At 26.8% G+C, this 21,990-nt stretch overlaps 2 protein-coding genes across 2 annotated transcripts in view; one reads left to right on the top strand and one right to left on the bottom strand.

Moving 5' to 3' along the window:
- Window position 1: 1 nt before the first annotated feature.
- On the top strand, window positions 2-8,331 carry LOC132942993 (GMP reductase 2-like). Its single transcript, XM_061011739.1, has 6 exons — window positions 2-532; window positions 656-775; window positions 6,242-6,499; window positions 6,867-7,055; window positions 7,175-7,380; window positions 7,452-8,331. The coding sequence occupies exons 1-6, from the start codon at window positions 446-448 to the stop codon at window positions 7,648-7,650; spliced, it is 1,059 nt and encodes a 352-aa protein (XP_060867722.1). The 5' UTR covers window positions 2-445; the 3' UTR covers window positions 7,651-8,331.
- Window positions 8,332-10,906: 2,575 nt separating this feature from the next.
- LOC132942367 (myb-like protein O) overlaps window positions 10,907-21,990 on the bottom strand; it is a 226,106-nt gene continuing 215,022 nt past the window's right edge. The window contains exons 9-11 of the mRNA XM_061010683.1: window positions 20,627-20,706; window positions 15,614-15,812; window positions 10,907-15,128 (exon numbers count right to left, since the gene is read on the bottom strand). Coding sequence (XP_060866666.1) covers window positions 14,812-15,128; window positions 15,614-15,812; window positions 20,627-20,706 — 596 coding nt within the window. The 3' untranslated portion in view covers window positions 10,907-14,811. The remainder of the gene's footprint in view (window positions 15,129-15,613; window positions 15,813-20,626; window positions 20,707-21,990) is intronic.

The raw sequence follows: 21,990 nt of genomic DNA, 5'->3' as shown, positions 1-21,990 counted from the left end.
GTGTTTTATGCGATAATAATACAAAATATCAATATAATATTATTATATAATATCATAATAATTTATTTACATAATAGGTATTAGTTATATTATATTATTATGTATAATATCATGCCATACGGATAATGTCAATACTTTTTGCTCAATAATTTATAATAAAAAGCGACGACGAGATTTCAACTTTGTGTTAGCTACGGGGTGAGTCATAATATTCCGCATCCCCACCTCTGCACAGCCCTGACAACCGACAAACGTGCACCGGGCGCCGGTCTCAGACATTCAGACCTCGCGTCCTTGCTAGACAATAGTTAGTACTCAGTAGTCACTACTCACTACATCAGTGACCGGTGGCACTTCAGTCGTGTTCGATCCACCTTCTCGACCGTTATAACACGTCGCTGGCCGGTGTCTTCGATAAAAGGCCTAGAAGTCGTCCGCTGAAAACATGCCGAACATAATCAACGAGGTGAAGTTGGACTTCAAAGACGTGCTGCTCAGGCCAAAAAGGAGCACACTGAAGACCCGAGCTCAAGTGAGTGTTGCACACTAAATTCTTATATAAAAACGAAATCGATTTGTGAAAAAAAGTGTAAAAAACGTACCTATACTTATGCGTATCTATGTGAAAAAACTACAATTTTGTTTTCTATTGTAGGTAGACTTGTTTCGGCATATTACATTTCGTAACTCCAAGCGCACGTATCAGGGTATACCAATGATGGCATCCAATATGGATACTGTCGGAACATTCGAAATGGCAGCTGCCCTGGGAAAAGTAAGAATGCAAACAATAATGTGTCGTTTGTCACTGTCATAAAAATAATTATATTCTGATAGTAATGAACTATTTATATTCCAAAACACCAGTTTTACATTTTACACTATAAAAAAAATACATATTGATTATTTTTCATCAATTCATACTAATATTATTTTTTTTTTTCGTACGTATACTTAGTCATTTAAATTACATTCAATATCAAATGATTTATAAGATTTTTATTATTTGTATTATTTTCATTTTTCACAACTGTACTGATTTATTTAGTAATAACAGATTATTTCTACAATTTTTTTTACTAGGTATTTGTGTTATAGTTTCATGATATAAACATTGGAAACAGTATTCATATTGTAGTGAATATAAAATTGTATCACTTTTACATAATGACCATCATTGGTACTTTAGAAAGGTAATTACATTTTTAGTAATTACTAAAATCTAACTTTCTATGCCTTTGACCTACTTATTTTTTTTCCTTCTGTCATAATAATAATAATGATATTTTAAAACACCTCTTACATTTAAGTTTATAAATAGATTAAGCTAGAGTAAAGCAAAGACTGTCAGATGTTTTATTGGCAGCTTAACAAAAAATATAAATTATTCAATTTTATTCAAATATTGCTCTTGTTTGGTTATACATATTGTATCAGATATGGGTTTCAAGTTTTTTAGTTAAATAACATGAAACAGTTTTCCAGTATTTGCTGTTTCAAATATTTTCTTTTTTAAATTAATTAGGGTCTTAATTATTTACTATTTTGCTTTTATAATAGTAAATTTAAAAAACAACATTTTTGCTTTGTTCCTATCAATGAAGTATTCTACATGTCAAGTTAAAGTTAATTGTTTTTATATTTATACTGGGTGTATTAATAAATAAATAAATACCTATACTATATTCCTTAATTTTTACAGTCTAAAACAAAATCATGACCCAATAAAATTTACTAATGTATAGATTACCTATTTAATTGGTAACTTTTTAGACTAGGTACACCATAACTCAGGTCATAAAATGCTTACAATCTAGTTTAGTTTGTTCAAAGTTGGATTGTAAAATAATATTTTCCAAAGTAAAATATGTACCTACTATCTACCTATATTGTTTAATTGTGTATTTTTCAAACATTTCAACTTGGCTTTTCACTCACAATTATTTAAGTGAGCAATTCCATGAAACCTTTTACTAGTTTTAAATAATAATTCATACGTGACTAAATCTTAAATGAAAATGGTCAAATAAATCATTATCTGCAAACTCAAACAATTAACAACAATATTATGTCATTATGATCTCACGTACAATCATAATTTCAATAAAGTAAATTGTTTATTATTTAAATCTATTTTGATTTTAAAATAATTTATGAAAGTAATAGTGGGAAGAATACTATTTACTTTGATTATTTATATTATACATAAATAAAGCATTTAAAATGTAATTGATGAACACATTGGACCTTTTCAATATATTCAATTAGTTATTAGTTATTAGTTATTAGTAAAATAGTATGGTCGGTGTATCAATTTGATATATTGGCATATTATGAAATTATTTATAATTTTCACTTCAAAACCTTGTACCTTCTATAAAAAATTGTAAGTCAGTTTTTAATTATCTATCTTAATTGATCAGCTTCTATTAATTAAAATGTTCAAAAACATTTTGGCTCAAACTACATTGATTTTTGTTGCAAGTAAAAAGTTATCACTTCTGGCAAATTATAAAAATAGAATAGTAATCTATTAGTTAGTTGTTACTATCAATTTATTAATATTAAATTACCTAGTATAGTAATGTGTTTTTTTAGCTTTGTGCTTACTTAGACAGCTCAACATAATGAATGGTTACTATGTTAAAATACATCTTAACGTTGTATTAATGCAATAAATTATATAACCGTTATTTTAACTAATTTTAGGTACCTATTTTATTTTATTTTTTTCCTGTAGGATTTTAGTTTGAAACATAATCATGATCCTTATCATTTTTATTCAACCTATAACAATTTATATGTATTAATCAGCACACCTATCCCTGTATACCTATATTTGAATTATAATATGCAATTATAATACAGCTTTCATATAATATTTATTATTTAATGTTATGAATTTGTAATTCAGTTAAATTAAAAATTATTGTGTTCCTATAGTCATAATATAATGCAATAGTACCTGTAGGCTGTAGATACCTATACATTAGAATTATTTGATATTAATTACTATAATATAGTATGTACCTATTGTTTGCATAATAATTATAAACTGTACAATGCAATGAAACTTTGAATACCTGCGTCCTACCTAGTTATAGATTTATATAATTACTATATCTAAAACGGGAAGTTTAGAATATAGGTACCCTAAATCTTATAAAAATATATATTTTTAAATTATAGTTATTTAAAATTGAAGAAAATTAGAACCAATAGAATAGAATACATTTTATTTTGAAGACCGCAATTTTATAAATAATAAAGTCTTATAGAACTAAACAAATACTTTATTAAAACTGACTAAATTGTTATTCATATTATTCGTTTTTAAATGTCAGCGGCATTGAATTAATATAATAATATGTAAATAATAAATACTAAAATATTATGTAATTTATACTTGTTAATCTTAAAAGTTATAAATGTATAAGTTTATAACACAGTATACTATTGTGAATCATGAGTCATGATAGTTATCATCGTTTTGACGACGAGTTCGCTAAAAAATCGTTATTTTACGTTCACAATTTGCATACCAATAATATAATAGCAGTTTCGGTGTTTAATTTTAGTACTTATCTAGATTGCATGCAATAAAAACAAAACATGGCTTAAAAGCCTGGTACGCAACTGGTACGGTTTACGTTTAGAGCATAGTGATTGCTTATGTAATTTTCCTATGAAATCTATACATTTTTTTAAATGGGTACTTGACGTTGTTTTAATACGTTTCTTTATTATTTTCTTGTAGATATTTTAATATAATATTATGTTATATACTAATATATTATGTACATATATTATTGTACCATGAAAGCTGTTATTTACGTTACATCAATTTATGATTATCGATTTGACAAATTAGCAATATATGCCATGTAATAAATAATCTGGTTTTGTTGGGTTCAATTAAAAATATCTGGTTGTTTAATAATCAAACGTAATTAAAACTTATCAAAAGGCTGATTTAGCTTGGAATTATTATTACAGTATACTATTTGTAAATTGTATTTGTGCAATTGTGCTTTATAAACGATTCGGGTTTCCTCTATGCATTTCGTTAAAATAAATAAATAATTAGTTATTAATAATTAATTATCTTTGGGTAGGGTATTTATGAGTAATTTTAAACTGATAAATGATTCGTGTATGATATATTTATTTCTTATTGCAATAACTTTATATTCTTACATGATAATTATTATGTTCACTGTTCCGGTTGTTTTAAAAATAAAGGCCCTACAAAGTATAATAATAATTTCATTTTTACGATAAAGATAAATATTATGTAAAACCATTTAACCATTGTATTTAAAATAAATAACCATTGTGTTTAGAATAAAATAAATAACCTAACCTAGGTTTTTCATAGATACCTAGTATATGTATACTCAATGCCAGTCAATGGCAACAATATTATGTATCACGTGATCGTTGAATTTACATAGTACATTCTTTTTATGTACTATGGAGTGGCATGTGTCTGTTTTTAATCGTTATCATATTATCTGTATTATTATTATTTACAATAATTAGTGTATATTTCTTCCTTATTATGACTAATGAATAATAATATATTATATATAATTCACGTGATCGACTGCAAAATAATAGCGTGGCAGAGAGATTATTTTGTTTCAATGGCTGATCATTTATCAATATTTCCTAAATAATATAACAAGCGTTAATAATATTATTGTCTTCAAAACATTACATAATTTATTGAATCCATTCAGCTAAAATTTTCTTTTCTTACACACGGTCACACGTGTCTGGGTTTAGGCCATAGCTGTAGAGTATTATTACTCTATGGTTTAGACTATAGCTGACACGTAGCCTCGTAGATTAATAAAGTTAAGAACATTCTAATTTAGAATTAATGAACAAAATGTATACTATACATTAAAATGTACCTGCATAACTATTTAGATTCTTAACGTAGCGATAAATGTATTGGTTTGTAAGTGATTGTATTTTTATGACGGTTATAATTTTTGAGAATAGGTTATAATTTATTATTATTTATTTGTTGTACACAAAGAAATTATTTCATAATATTTAAATTCAATTTAAGCTACTTATTTATCCCGTACAATGGTCGGCGACGTGGAAAATAACTACTTAATAACTAATATTTTATTATAATGTAATATTAAATGCTATGTTATTTGCAACAATTCGCTTGAATAAAATTTTATATTATGTATAATACCATTGATTATAAATATTATACTTTACTAGTATTTATAATCAATGATAATATTAATAAAATCATCGAAAAATGAAATTGTTATAGAAGTACGGAAATATATTTTAGGACAATCTGCAGTATTATTATTACAACGAATTTTTGTTTTTCCTTGACCATTCACCAATTTTAAAAGAAGTTCAGATTTAAAAGTATGGTCCATGTTTAAAAACTAGTTACTTTATTATTGTTTTATTTGTTTCTATGTGTTGTACCGTTGTACGGCTTCAACTAAATCACAGTTAATTTGTTACATAGAGTTTTGCTATTGAAAAAATCCAATTATCGTTTATACAACATTAACATGAACATTCATAGCGACAACGTTATCATATCTTTGACCGACCATATAATATTATTTAATATCCATTCCATTTATATTGTATGCAATATTACAAATGCTAAATTTTTATTAAGTTAAACATTGAACTGAGGCGGAGGCTTTCTTTCTTAGCGATGTTATTTTTTGGGAACTGTTAAATTGGTTTTGTTGGAGTGCATATAATTATATAAATATATTTTATAAATACAAACAATTTTTTATTCTAAATGTTTGTCTTTTAGTGGACATTTGTGTATTATGAATTGGCAAGACACAGGCATACGCTTTCAGATAAATATTGATTTCGTTATTTTCTTTTTAATGATTAATGATCATAGTTTTTGAATAGATTCTTCAACTTGATTGGTAATATAATTTTTTATAGCAAAGCCGTGAAGGTCTTAACAGATTGGACAAAACTGTCTTTGTACCTATAACTTTGGTCATTGGATCTAACATCCTGAAACCACTTAGACAGTTTAACGCCTACCCCGAAATGTCTCAAAATTATTTTTATATGGAGCTTTTAAATAATTTTTTTACAGATTACAACATTTTTAATTTAAATATTTAAAAATTATGAATTTCTTGTCTTCTATCTTCCACCATAGATTAAAAATGATTGTCTTTTAAATTTTATATTTTTTGATTTAATTTATGTTTAGCATGGGTTATTTACTACAGTCCACAAGTACTATGAACCTGCTGAGTGGTTAGAGTTTGCTAACAACAATAAAGATATTTTACCACACATAGCTGTTACTTGTGGTATAAATGACCATGAATTTGAAAAACTCAAAAATATATTGGAAGCCGTACCTGATATATCTTTTATCTGCCTTGATGTGGCTAACGGTTACACTCAACAATTTGTGGATATTGTTCGGAAAACACGTTCAGCATATCCACAACATACAATAATTGTAAGTATTTTTAAACAACAGAATCACCCATTGTAATATAGTAATTAAGTGGGGAATTAATATTTTTACTATACTGTTTCTTATTGATTGGTATTAATTTTTTCCATGTTCCAAAAATTAATATTTATGGCTATAATAAATAATAATATAGTACCTATATACCTGTTTTTGTCTTACGGCTGTATACCGTTTTTGGGATTTCCGGTATAAGGGTTAGGGGATATATCCAACTGAATTACTTTGGGTGAGCTTAGCTAAATCCATTGCCACATTACAGATAAAATTATATTTTTAATGCAATTTTATTATAATAAATTATTTTAATGATATTTAATATACAATGTAATTTATAAATAATTATTTTTAGGCCGGCAACGTGGTTACTGGTGAAATGGTTGAAGAATTAATTTTGTCTGGTGCTGATATCATTAAAGTTGGTATTGGCCCAGGATCAGTATGTACCACACGTATTAAGACGGGGGTTGGCTATCCTCAGTTAAGTACGGTTATTGAATGTGCTGATGCTGCTCATGGTCTACAAGGACATATTATTTCTGTGAGTATCTATTTACGATTACCATAATTAATTTTGTTTTATTGACATTACACATGAATCAACACAGTGATTTTTTTGTTAAAAGTAAAATTTTAATTTAAAATGTTTAAATATTACAGGATGGTGGATGTGTTTGTCCTGGAGATGTTGCCAAGGCATTTGGTGCTGGAGCAGATTTTGTTATGCTTGGTGGAATGCTAGCTGGACATGATCAAAATGGAGGCGAGTTAACCATTAAACCAAATGGCACTAAATGTAAATTATTTTATGGTATGAGTTCGTTAACAGCGATGAAGAAACATGCTGGTGGTAAGGCAGAGTACCGGTATGTTGTTATTATTATCATTATATGTTATATAGGCATAATGATTAACTTAAATATATTAATTATTTTAGAGCTGCTGAAGGGAAAGCCGTTGAAGTACCATACAGAGGTGATGTAAATGATACTGTTCTTGATATACTTGGTGGACTTCGTTCAGCATGTACCTATACCGGAGCACATACATTAAAAGAGTTGCCTAAGCGTGCTACATTTATTCGATGTACTCAACAAGTGAACGCTGTGTACTCCAACATAACTACTCGAGAATAAATAACAATACTGTATAATGTATATTGTATATGCTACCTACAAAAAGGTATTTATTTACCTGATGTAATATGGTATAATATTCAATTATTGGTTCTATAGCATAATTTATTCCAGTCACATTTTACATTACCTGTGCGCCTGTAGAATTTAAGACTGTATTTTTACAGGATGTATAATAATTTTTTATTTTTACAAATGTAATTTCAATTTTGTGATAGAAATATTTTCTCATTGTTATTAATATTAATTCATTATTCATAATCAATCATTAGTTGCTATAGTTAATGAGTTTAAAATTTATTTAAAAATATAATTTAAGTTAGGTCCAGTTTTTAGCTTTTTGAATTTTTTCTTTTTATAATTAAAATTTTGTTTAAGTAGTTTGGAGCATAAAATATTATGGTATATTTATTGTAGTTGTTAATTATTATTAATCTTAAACAAAAAATAACTCAAATTCTACGCAATGTAATTCTAAAACTGTGATGTGATTTTTTTCTATGTTTGGAAATATCTTTAGTTGTATAACTTCTAAGTTTTAAAAATGTATTATTTACCTATGTTGATTTTTATAGATTTCTAATCCTATTTAAGATCTGAATACAATCGAATAATTTAACGCTAATAATTAATAATTATTAGGTAATAAAAAAAATTAATTTTATTTGAAAACTTCTATATTTTACTTGTTATTTTTTAATCAACTAATAAACTAAAATTTGATTTAAATTTAATTGTATAGTTGTTTGATATTATGTTAGAATATTAAAAAAAAAATCTAAAATGTATTATATTATTAGGTACAAACATTAGGTTTACATTTTAGAATTAAACTAGCTGTTACGCCCAACGTTACCTGCGCCAAACATTTGTTTTTTTATAAATATTATGTTATATTTGTAAAAAAAAATGTATATGCCATATTTTTACTATTCTATACATATAAGATCAAAATACCACTTAGTCACTGATCGCTGTAACTTAATAACTACGCAACATAAGAACTTGAAATTTGGAATAGAGGTTCTTCTCATATTTTCACCGTGCAATAAGAAACGATTTGCCAAAATTTGCATTTTAAAGAGGTGCTCAAGGGAAATTGAAGTATATATTGGAAATTTTATTTTTATTCGTTAATGGTTCCCATTGGTTACAGTCAACAGTAGAAATTATTTGTGTTTATTTATTATCAGTTGCCATTGGTTTTTTGGGCAGATCAAGTTCAAGCTTGCATCAAATCGAATTAATGAAAATTGCCTACAAAGGTGATTATGGCAACTATGTACAAAAAAAATACTAATTTCTACTATTAGTATTATAATCCGTAAGATGTAACCAATGGAAACCATTTGTAAACGGGATTTTTTTCGATTCTTATCGTAAATTTCAAAATGGTGAATTTAAATTGTTCCGAAATTCAAATAAGTAGAAGTTTATTATTATGGAAACTCATAATTATTAAGAGGACGTTCACTCTCATGTGTTGTCTTGGTCTTACAAATGTACAACATAGCAAAAACTGTTTAACTAACCTAACTTAACTATAATACTACCCCTGTATTTATTGCAGTGGAATTACCAAAATTCCACAACGCATAGGAATGAACTTTATCTGTGTCCTATTGAATTTTTTTTTTTTCTAGCACTAACCTATAATTTTTAATAATTAAATGAAAAAAAAAAGGTGGATAAGTGGATGTCGCTCTGCTGTACAGTAGGTTACAAGTGGGTCACTGTAATGGATGGTGTTAAATTTGAATTCAATGATATAATATCATTGTATAAGAAAAACGATTCTGAGCGAAAACGGTCAGTCAGCTTATGATTTTTCCAAGTATATTTGATGATATTATTGTGAATAAAGTAATTTATATATAACCTATTTACGTGGAGCCTTGTTTAAAATTTTCAATCCTCAGTTAAATCCCAAAAGTTAAAAATTTATAAAATTTTAACCACAAAATAATTAATAAATTATAAATTTGATATATGTTGTCAAAATTTGAACTTTAAATGCTTATAAAAAAAGACTGTGCCTATGTATTTTTAATATTTTTCAACTGCTACTAGAACGATATATCAGGAGCCTTATATTAAATTTTCACGCTTTTTTACCCAACAAATAAAAATTTATTGATATTTATAGAAAAAAAACTAAAAAAATTGAAAACTGACAATGTCCGTAAACAGCTCAAAAATAGTCAAAATATTTTCAACATTTTATGGTGTATAGAAAATGCTAATATAAACATTCAGTGAAATTTTCAAGTATCTACAGTCATTCGTTTTTTAATTACAATAAAATAAGAAAATTGTTACATGAGAAATCGAGTAAATATCAAATGTAAAAATATAAATTTCAGACGCTCATAAAAATTTAATTTAAGTTTCTTCTAGACATTTTTTTTTGATAAAGGTAGACAAACTTATGAGTAATCTTATATTACATTTTCAAATCTTAGATTTAAAAAGAAAAATTTTTATGAATTCTCATCAAAATAATTTGCTATTTTTCGTGATTTTTCCGTATTTTGTCAAAATTTGAACTTTAAATGCTTATAATTAAAAACTGTGACTAAGGATTTTTAATTTTTTTCATCTGCCTTTGAAACAATAACCTAGGAGCCTTCTATTAAATTTTCAAGCTTTTTTAATCAATAGATAAAATTTTATTGATATTTATAGAAAAAAAAACTAAAAAAATTGAAAACTGACAATGGCCGTAAACAGCTCAAAAAGAGTCAAAATATTTTGTAAATTTTATGGTGTATAGAAAATGCTAATATAAACATTCAGTCAAAATTTCATGTCCCTACGGTCATTTGTTTTAGAGTTACACCAAAAACCAAAATCGATTTTCTCAAAAACAGATTTTGCGTAAAATTTCCCGTTTTTCCTTAATTTTTCTTTTGTTTTTCACGTCGCTTGTGAAAACTACTGGGAAATTTTTACTTTTGACCCCCCAAAGTATACCCTTAGGTACCTACTTAAAAATATTTTTGTTATTAAAGTTTGTTATTATTATGGAAGATGCATATTTTATTCATTACAAAAACTTAAACTTAATGCCTATGCTTTTATGTACTTGAAGTAAATTTTTTCGTCTAGTCCCTCCCTTTTTTATTTTTAAAACTACGCCTGATTGAATACAATAATTGTATATGTATTACATCATTATAATAATATATTTATAAAGATATTACATTTGTATAGACTCTATACCATAGAGAAATTATTAAATAAATACGAAATAATGGATTAAAATCGTCTCAATAGTTTATTATAAATAATTATTAAATAGAAATTACAAAACTGTCCACCTTAGTGTAATAAAATATTTTACCAATTTTGCATTTTACATTTGGAAAATTAAAATCAAAACACTTGGAAACTTATAATTGATCGTGTATATAATTTTGTTTTCTAAGATAATAATACAACTTATTATTTAATTATCATAACGATATTTATATAAACACATCTTATTTCTAGATAAATAATTATGGAAAAAGTCAGAAGCAATAACAACAAATACGATTTGTGCAAATTGCTGGTGTGTATATTATTAATAAAACAACTAATAGGTACCTTAGCTACATTAAATTATGAATCGTAGTAGCCAGTGTAAGTAAACCATGAATTCACTATAACTGGAACGCTGTATCCTAATTAATAGAATAAATACTTTGAGTTAAATTGAATATACAACCAGTCTGCAGAAAATATGTTAAATCAGATAATGTATCTATGTACCTACTCTATTAGATTATTATCTTAATATTTAAAAGTCGTATAAAATAATTACATTTTTGAGAAATTAAAATTGTTGTACGGAGTTATGGAAGAATAAAATATTATTCGTTAAATGTATGTCTATAGATGAATTTTCATTTTAAAGCGAATTGCTTCTGACCTCTGAATTAGACGTATGTCTTTATATATATTTTTATTACAATTGTATTTACTCTAAAACTATTCCACAAGTAAATTTATTTTAAATCTCGTTACTCGTATATTTCACAAGAAAGTTTAAAATTATACAATCTTAATACAACCATAGTAACAATAAGCTATGACATTTTTTTTAATGTGTACTAAATAATATCTTGCTAAGTAAATGCGTACAGTATAGAGGAAAAAACAAAAAAATTATCACCCTTATTCAAAATTTGAATAATTATTAAAAATTTTACAATCTACGCACAATTATAAATATATTTTTTTTTTTTTTTACAACATCGATTGATGTACAACTTAACATTATTGTTATTATTATATAATATTTAAAACAAATGTGATTATTATTGATATAATTATCATAAATTATTAACACATTTATAATTGTAGTTATATTATAATAATATACGAGGAAAAAATATATAAGCTATTTGCAATTCATATGCGTCTAAATCTACTTGATACCCGATACTCCGAACTGTATGAACGACCATGTCGTGTTCATCAATATAAAAATCACTAAATAAACAAAACAGTAACAAACCGATAGATCGTCAAATAGCTTAATGTCTAAACATGTGTTTCAGATGAGTGGAGTGACTGGAGTGTGTGAATGAAACAAACTTAAAATAATAATACGTAGTATAAATACAAAACACGGCGTGGATAATATACACAACGTTTAGATATGTGTATATATAATATTATGATATAATGATATGATTGAAAAAAATCATAGAAGAATCAGCTTTGGAAGATTTGAGATACATATACAAGTATGATATCCTTCGAATTGTTTTTCGTGTGCATAATATAATATGCATTAAAAAGAAAAGAAAAACAATTCGATTCGTAGGTATGGAAACGAATTGAGTAAGCCGATATACCTACCAATATTATATACCTAGGTAAGTACCATAATACTATATTATAACCCTATACTATTAAAAGAAAATTCTATAAACGTACTTTAAACAATACGAAAAATATACCCTTTAAAATGCATTAATAATTCCTACACATATTAGCGAGTAATACGCACACAAAATTAAACTAAAGTCTAACAAACGTCTTGTTCGTTGATCACTTTACACCTGGCACTGGGCAATTCGTATTGCCGAGACTAGGTTTAGGTCTGACCAAATTTATCAAGTGCTAAAAATATTATAATGTAGGCTAAACACGAACTTTTACGGCGTGACTATTATCATTTATCGATTAAGTATATAATATTTTAGTGTTAGAAGACTGTGTATCATACATATTATATCGTGTTTAGGCCTTAGTGTGTTTACCTTTAACGTATATGTTAGGGAACACGAGTCAAAGGATTGTGCTTATGGAGAAATGCACGTAAGCTTAAGTATAAAGTAGGTACATGACGTGATAAGGTTTCAGATTGGTTTCCTTAAGAGTTGTGGCCGTCTGCAGAATATTGATGTCATCATAATTATTATAACGATACATATTTTAACTGGGAATTATTTGTTTGAAACAGTTTACTCTCCCTACCGAGCAGCTCTTCAAATATCATCCATAATTAAAATATTTTTCAAATAAACATGTAAGTGTAAAAATATGTATTACATTTGTATTTTTTAGTTCTACATTTGTGCCTTTTAATTTTTATTAGACATTTGAATAAAAAACATATGTTATAAATGGTTAGATACTATTGCCGTTTTCAGTACCACTGACGAAAATACGCATGATTCATATTTATATAGTTTAAATAGCTTACGGTAACTTTAAATCAATTATTTGTAAAAAGAAAAAACAATTTTCCAAGACCGGCTTTATTTTTAAATTCTGTGCTCAAAGACGAACAATCCAATCTTCCAAACCATTTCAAACATTATTAAATTTTTTTTATTTTAATATATTTATTTTTTTTGCACGTGCTGACACTTTTTTCGTATGTTGCGTGGTGCTATAATATGTAAAAGACCAAAGAAAACGACGATGAGAAATATGAGAGAAAAAGATGAACGTAGGTACTCAAGCGAACGTGAAAACTCGTGAAAAACGTTTGGGAAGAGTGAAAACAATAGAAAAGAAATATATTACAGTTACAAAAAACTACCTTAATTTGAAAATTAATTTATACACAATACGTAATAAAACGTGTATTTGCGTAAAACTACTATCTAACAATATTACGTGGTCCCCGATTCTGCTGGCAATACAAAATACGCGTTCTAACAACATTTTATAAAATATAAAATGAATATGTTTACGAACGCGATCGCAATAATAATGACAGTAATGGTCCCTTAAAACCATCATCATTATCGTCAGAATAATGACTGTAAAAACAACAAATAAAAAAACGCGTAACGTTTAAAACGAAATAATAATTCAAAACCCATTTAAAATTAGATGATTATAGTATTAAATTAAAATTAATGTTATGTCTATAGTATCCAAGATAACTACTACCTATCCAAGCGCTGAGATACTATCGTTAATCGATATTCCATGATCCTCAGGCATGTCGTAGTAGTTGCACTTGGATTAACCTTATTCCTACAGCTTAAAGTTATATCAATATTTTAACTAATCTTAAAATTATTTAGCATCGAATAATGATCAGAACCGATTTCAGAGTTTTTTGCTCAAAAATCAATTGCCTATGAAAAGACAAAACGAGGCTTACATAGACTTCTGATATCATCGAACTACCAATATTTACACAAAAGTACGTTTCTTCTGTTCTTGTGAAGTTATCAATAAGTAGATACTGAATGAATACATTATACTATTCAGTTTACTTTCCGGAGACGTATCTGGAAATTAGATGATTAAAATAGGTAATATACAATTTAAGCTTTCATAGCTGAAGCTGAATTTAAATGTCGTGTTTTTGATCAAATGTAATTATTATAAACTTAAATCCAAAAGCTAGGAATGGTGCTCGGTGAGGATTTCTCAATGATTGGTTTGGTCAGCCTGCACATGTTAATATAATAAAAGAAAAAACAATAATAGCAATAAAAAATATAAAAAAATATTACATAATATGAAATACAATAAAATTAGTATACGGTACACGCCGATAGGGATTTGATCGTTTTGCCGAGGTTGTAAGGGAAATATTTCTTAAAAGGAGCATTTTGTTTTGCAAAAAAAAACAATGATATGAAAAATACAAAATGTACCTAAATAATAAAAAATTATCATTTTTTTTCTTTTCCGAATTCGTCATTAGAGCACGTGTAGGTTTTCACACGACTTCGACTTGGAATCTCTGGCCCACACTTTGCTTAACAGTCCCTTCACCCGGAGGCTGGTAGACGTTCGGGATCCCCTGTATTTCTTGAACGTTGGCCCGCAGTTTCCTAACGGCGACTTGGAGCGTTTGCGCATTGATGAAGACCTGGTCACTCCATGTTCCGGTGGTTGGTCCAACTTCAATCGTATCTGCGTCAGTATGCCTACTAGTAATTCGTCCACATTGAAGTTGATGATCACCGACGTCTCGATGAACTTGCAGTCATACCGAGTGGCCATTTGTTTGCCAACTAAAAAACAATCGTTGTGAACAGGCATTTTAAATAGGTAGTAATTTAATTATTTGAAAGTGGGTTTTTTCTGGTGAAAAACACAACATGTCATCCGATGGGGATAATTGTACAGGTATTGTAAAAAAAAAAGTGATCAGCATGCCTATTGATGAGTTAGGGGGGAAATATAAAGTTAGCACACTTGCAACATCCCAATATTACGCCATTGGAGTACTAGAGTAATAATTTACAGTCGGAAACTGAGTGATATACATTGACATTCAATACAGTCTTCGTCGGTAAATATTTTTGCGTGAGTGGAAAATTTCCAGTCAAACATGGCGTGGGTACTACCGTGGGAGGAAATAAAAATAGACTCGTAGCATACAAATATATAATACTACCGCGTAATAAATCGGTAGAATGAAAATATAAAACAAAACGATTATATTATTTATATGATTACCTACATTAAATGTTATTGATGTAAAATACTACTATACCTCCTGATGGCACGACGTTTGGTCTCACAATATCGTTTTTGTTACCGACTAATATCACAGCTTTATTTCTGACTACATCTGCTTTCCACAAAGCTTGTAGCCATTCTTCGGCTTGTTTGAAGCTGTCCCAATCATTTCTCGAGTAGATGATACAATAGGCATGCGGGGACTCCTCAAACACGTCATTACAATCCGCCGGCTAGAAACATATTGTATTGTATTACATTATTTTTTACACACCACAAAGTTTAGCTATTTTTATAGTTATATATTCAATTATTATATACACCAACACGAGGTGTAATATATATTGTCAATTCGTGTTTGTGTAATTTATTTGATTAAAAAGTAACGATGACAACTTCAAGGAATTGCCTCAAATCTAGGTGTCTGAGATTTGTCGATAAAATTAATTGATATTATTTTTATTTTTACATTTACATACTGTGACGTATTCGTATGTATTTTGATTATTTTCTTAGGCTTACCTTTTTTAATAATATTAAATAGAAAATGCAAGAGATTTTGCTTAAAAAAATGTGAAAACAATAACAACCGGAAAAACGGATCCACGAAAGTACAGGTGTTGTGAATAGGAAAATTGCGTATTTTCCTATTGATAACGTATTATGATTAAAACTTATTATGTCATTAAAAAACGTAATTTTCTTACAATTTATTTCTTTTGCACAATTTACGCAGGGTTTAAACTTAAAATATAACATTGCACGAAAGTTTAAAATAAATTATATTCCAATTTGAAGAAGTTAGAAAATACAAGTTTTAGTTAAATTGTGTAAAATTACTTATTAATTTTCAATACGTAGGCAATAAAATCATCCAAATTATAATACCAATGCATTTTATATCTGAATTTCTGGATGAGACTTCTAAAAACAATTGGTACACTTAAAGTAGATCATTTTAAGTCATCCACACGGATCCACATCCACAATTATATTATTACAGTCTCTAGACATAGATTTTTGTATGTACCAAGTAATTACATTTCAATGGCCACTTTGATGTCTAAGCTAATAATATAAATTGGAAAATGTTTAATTAAGTTCTATGATTAGTTTATAAAGTAGAGGTACCTACATACCTACATCAATTAAATTAAAAATGTATTGCATAGTGCTAGAAACTGAGTAAGTGATTGTTGTGTGTAGAACTTGAAATCTAATAATAAGTGTGAATCTGTGAAAGTCTAAAAGTAGGGCATTGATTATAGCGGTAATTGTTTTAGTTGACTATATTATACTCGAGTAAAGTAGGTATATACAGGGTGATTCACCATCTTTTTTAACGTTGGGATAAGAAAACAATATACTTGTACTTTACCGGAAATGGTAATATAAATTTTGGGCACTTGTGACGTTAATATTACATTGGTGAGAAACACTAATATAGTTATGAGATTCAATATATTATTTTATCAATATAATTCTTGTGTTATAAATTTTCTTGGTGATGTAACGAGGGGTTTTGTGTTAACTGTATTATGCGTAGGTAATATCAATCACGCGATGTAGCTGTCTTTGACGTTACCACATATTTTTTATTGAAATAGGAGGGTACCCGGCTATTGATTTTTGAAATTGTAGCGACCTTTCTTGTGAATTGGTTTTCAAAGCTTTTATTTTCATTTGTAAAGAACACAAACAAGTTGTTTAAGTTGATTACGACGAGCTCGTTTAACAAACACTTAGACTAATAATAAATTTGTGTTTATTTTATACGCATCACTTATCATTTATCACTAGTTAATTTAATCCACGTTTCTTCTTTAAAATGCAAATATGCAATCTATATATTATTATAATATATTATAATCTAATGTGTCCTGACTAGCTGCCTGATAAACGTAAAGTATAAACTATGATACCTGGAGACTTGACATTTTCATCTTGCCTTCGTACCACCATGTAAGAAGAGTGCACTATATTTGTTAACAATTAGGTACACGTTAGAAAAAAAAGCTACTTATTAATTTCAACGGCGAACTTCACTATAAATTATAATGTATATTAGATATGCATTTAAATATGTTAAATAATGTACCGAACTTATATTTTACAACGATTCAATGTACCTATCATTGTTAATTCTTACCTTAAAATTAATATTTATTTCGTACATTTTAAACAAAATTAATACAATTTAAAAAAAAAATGGGTTTTTAGAATGATGAATGATTTCTATTATACTGCAAATAAGGTAAACCTAATAAATAATATGTACTTTATGCCTTTACAGTATAAAAAGTATATGCTTATATATTATATAAACTAATATTATAAAATAGGTATATTTAATTTATTATTCTAATTTCGAAGTTACCTACCATACAACCTTACTTAACTGTTTGACAAGGATAATATTATATTCTATACGTCTATACAATATGATATTATTAGTGTACCATACTACCATTAACCGCTACAGACTTTAATTTCGTGGAGTTCCTCGAATGGGTTAGGGCTAAGGACTATTATAATATTATAATGGGAAGTAGGGTGTCTTTAACGCCTGATATTGAAGTAAAAGAGGCCTAGGTAACATAATTTATAAAACTTTTCCCGTTACTTGATCTGCATAATCGGCTAGGACATAAGTTGCCGAATTTGCATAAAGAGTGTTACACTTCAATTTTAGATACTGAACACAGTAATAAATTTATTGGTTTTACAATAATGTGTTTTGTTTTTGTGTCTTTCATCACCTTTTGGATCAGTGAAAATGCTTCAATTTTTATTTGGTGGGTGGCTATTATATAAGAAATTTAGATAGTTGGTACTTTGGTGTGGGGGAGAGGGGGGGATTTTTTAAGAAATTAAGGTTCAAAGTTTGACGTCATTCAACATCAAAATGTACGATAACGTTTCTCCAATAACAATGTTTGTTATTTTGTTACAATTTAAAAATATTAGTCGTAGAACCGTGAAACATTCCATAATATTACTTAAATAATCTTTATTCACTTCAAAATGTTTAGACTAATTATAAGCTATTTATAAATAATGTATGAAAGTCATATTGGCATTTGGATTTTTTTTTCTATAAATATCAGTAAAAGATTTTTCATAATTTTTGTTGATGAAATTTAAAAATATTAAAAAAATGTACGGGTAGTACTAATAAAAAAAAATTATAAAATATACTTGGAAATAGAGCTGGTTAGATACTCCGTTCAAAATCGTTTTTTATAATTATAGACTGATTTATCATTGAATTACAATTTAAGACTTACACTGTATAACATCAGTTTTAGTTTTAATTATAACAGTTTACTGTATTCTTATTTCTTGGTACATATAGACAATGATTTTTTCCTTTAGGATTTAAATATTTAGTCAAAAAAGTCATTGTGAACCCCCAAATTTTGGTAAATATTAAAAAATAAATATGAAATTACAATGAAAAATCTCGGTACAAAGTTAATAAAATTAAAAATGTTTCGAGAAAGCCGTAGATATTTATTATTTTGTTTATGAACTTCAAGATTATAAGATACGAGCAATTGTGTGAGATAGGCAAAATGTTCTTACTTCTTAAAGTCGAAATTACTATTGGTACCTACTGTAATTATTTTTAGGTATAAGTTATCTCGGTACTTTCATTCATTACTTACACACATATTGCTTTATTACTGAAACAGATTGTGCACATAAACACGATAGTAAAAGAATATAGTAAACAAGAATCATGTGGCATTTATGATTTCAAATACGAATCAGAATACACCAATATTCTTTAGGAGCTACGTAAATCCAGTTTAATGAAAGAAAACCCCGAGGAAGAAAACAGTGTCACAATTAATAAAAATTCTCCTTAATTTATAAACATATGGGTAGTGTAAGATTTTAAAATTTACTTAATCAAAAGTATTAACAACAAGTGTACGTCGACGTTTAACTTGCTAAAATAACAATGACATGTTGAAAAGTATTTAAATTTGTACTTAGTAGACATATATTTAAAAAAAAGTTCTTAGGTAGTGTAATTTAATCAAAAGTTTAATCAGGTAAAAATGCATTATATTGATCTACTTATCTAATTACAAATATTTCAATGAAAAAGCACTGTTTAAAAAATGGTGAAATAACCTAACCTAAGAGTTGAATGATACTGCTTGGGTGGTCGCGGGTGTCTTTTTATTTATTTTAATTTATTAGCAACAATAAATCATTGCATCAAAAAATGGTTTCTATGCAGATGTCAATATACCTAAACCCAATAAGTTATCTTTTTAATGTTTTCATAATATAATATTACTCGTTTTTCGATGTTTTTAAGATCTTTTAAAATATTATGAATTTTGTATTGTAGGTAATACTTATTATAACCAGATCAATTGTGTACCTACTTAATTATTTATTAATATTATCGGTATGATGACTGTGATTTAAATTAAAATACATAATATAATTAATATGAATTATGAATAGATAAATTCAGTTTAAAATGTTTGGGGTAAAAATCGATGATTTAATAAATAATAATTACTGAATCTATTCCTGGACCCGGGTACGATTACTGATTAACTGATGAGTGATGAACATATCATATTATATTCACACTGTAAGCTATCTTGTATGTGATTATGTGAATTGTTTTTGTTATATTTACCCGTTTATTTATTAATTAATTAAAATTGTACATTAAAGCTTACAATGTAATCAAATATATTAGATTGATTCCATGAAACTAATTAAACAATATTTCAGTTCTTTGAACAAATCATGTAAATAATACGTATCAATCTATAAATAGGTACCTACTGTTAAATGTGCTGAAATTGCATGAATTTGGTGTCCTGAATAAATTCGAAATTAATGATAAATCGGATGAAACAACGAAATTGATTAAAATTATATTCTTTTATAATAAAATAACTGATATAAATGCATGTATTATTTTGTTTTTCTAGTTTTGAAGATATTTTGACATACGCTTACCTATAAAATAGGTATATTTTGTTTGCATAATGCATTATTATTTATTACTTACCGCATTAGATTTATCCAAAAAAATTAACTCCGACTCTTCTGCATCCAATAATACAGAAACAGATTTTTCTCCATCTTCGTCTAAAACAGAAAACAAAAATATTACTTAAAATATCTAACAATTAACAGTTTATCAATGATTAGGTAACTTAAATTTTGAATACAAATTTAAAGCGGTTTCATTGATGTAAATTAAACGTATAAAGTATAGACTTATGAATACACGATATCTTAAATATTTTTCCTTATATTATTTTAAGAAAGAAAACCCGTTTATTAACAATAAAAATCTGAAATTTTTAATTATAAATTAATACTGATCAATTTGAATAACTTAATGATAACGCAGTAATAATTATGGATAGCAAAACTGACACCAGAAATTACATATTTTAGTAAATTTCTTAAAATTATATTAAAACATCTTGAAATTATTATTAAGCGGTAAATTCTAAAGATGCCGTCAAAAAGTATATTATATTTTTTCTTGTAAAAACCGTTACCCGTCTTTTCAATAGTAATTTAGTAATAAATGTAAATAAGTTAACATAAACTTCCCGAGGTTAAAGTAACGGAAAACTTTTTTTTAATAATTTAGTTGCAACTAGCAATAAATATAAACTTGTTGAGTCATAATATTTTCATCTATTTAGATGTTAGTGGTTTTATATATATTTTGAACTTAAAGGATAGCTGATGGAATTTCCGTGGTTTATTTTATTACAAAATATTATGATTTTCTTATTTGGCATTTTACTGCAAAAAATTAGTTATAATCTTTAAAAGAATAACCACTTGTTTTATACTTCGGTTAGTATTTTATTATAATCATAAAAAAATGTTTGTCATTGTATTTAGAATGATTCTTTTTAAATTAAAATGTTCAATATATTTTTAGTATTTATTTGTAACTATGGGATTATTATAATGGAATTTAAATATGTTATTTGATAAAAAAAGCCAAAAAAACTCAGTTTTGTTTAATTTTTTTGAATTATTGGTATAATAATAAAGCTTTAACAGCTTTAAATAAACAAGATTTAAAATTTGAAAGTAAAAGAATATTTTTAATTAAAAACTCCTTGATAAATCGTATTTGTTTGTAATAATTATTTGAATAGTATGAATATTATGGTAATAATATATTTCTAATAAATAGTATGAAATATACAGTGTGCACATATTATTATAAAATATAGGAAGTTTAATATATAAGTTACAAGATAGATAGACCTACCAACAACAGTACACGATTTATATTATGAGTGAAGTGCGATGAATAATATATAGGATTTAAAATTCGTCTCTGATCAGGATTGTGTTCGAATAGTGTAAGTATACAACAGTTATTTATCATTGAAATCA

The sequence above is a fragment of the Metopolophium dirhodum genome, chromosome 4 (assembly GCF_019925205.1).
Source record: "Metopolophium dirhodum isolate CAU chromosome 4, ASM1992520v1, whole genome shotgun sequence".
In the NCBI taxonomy this organism is placed as follows: Eukaryota; Metazoa; Arthropoda; class Insecta; order Hemiptera; family Aphididae; genus Metopolophium; species Metopolophium dirhodum.
The sequence above is the reverse complement of the archived record's forward strand: the minus strand, read 5'-3'. Positions and strand labels throughout refer to the sequence as shown.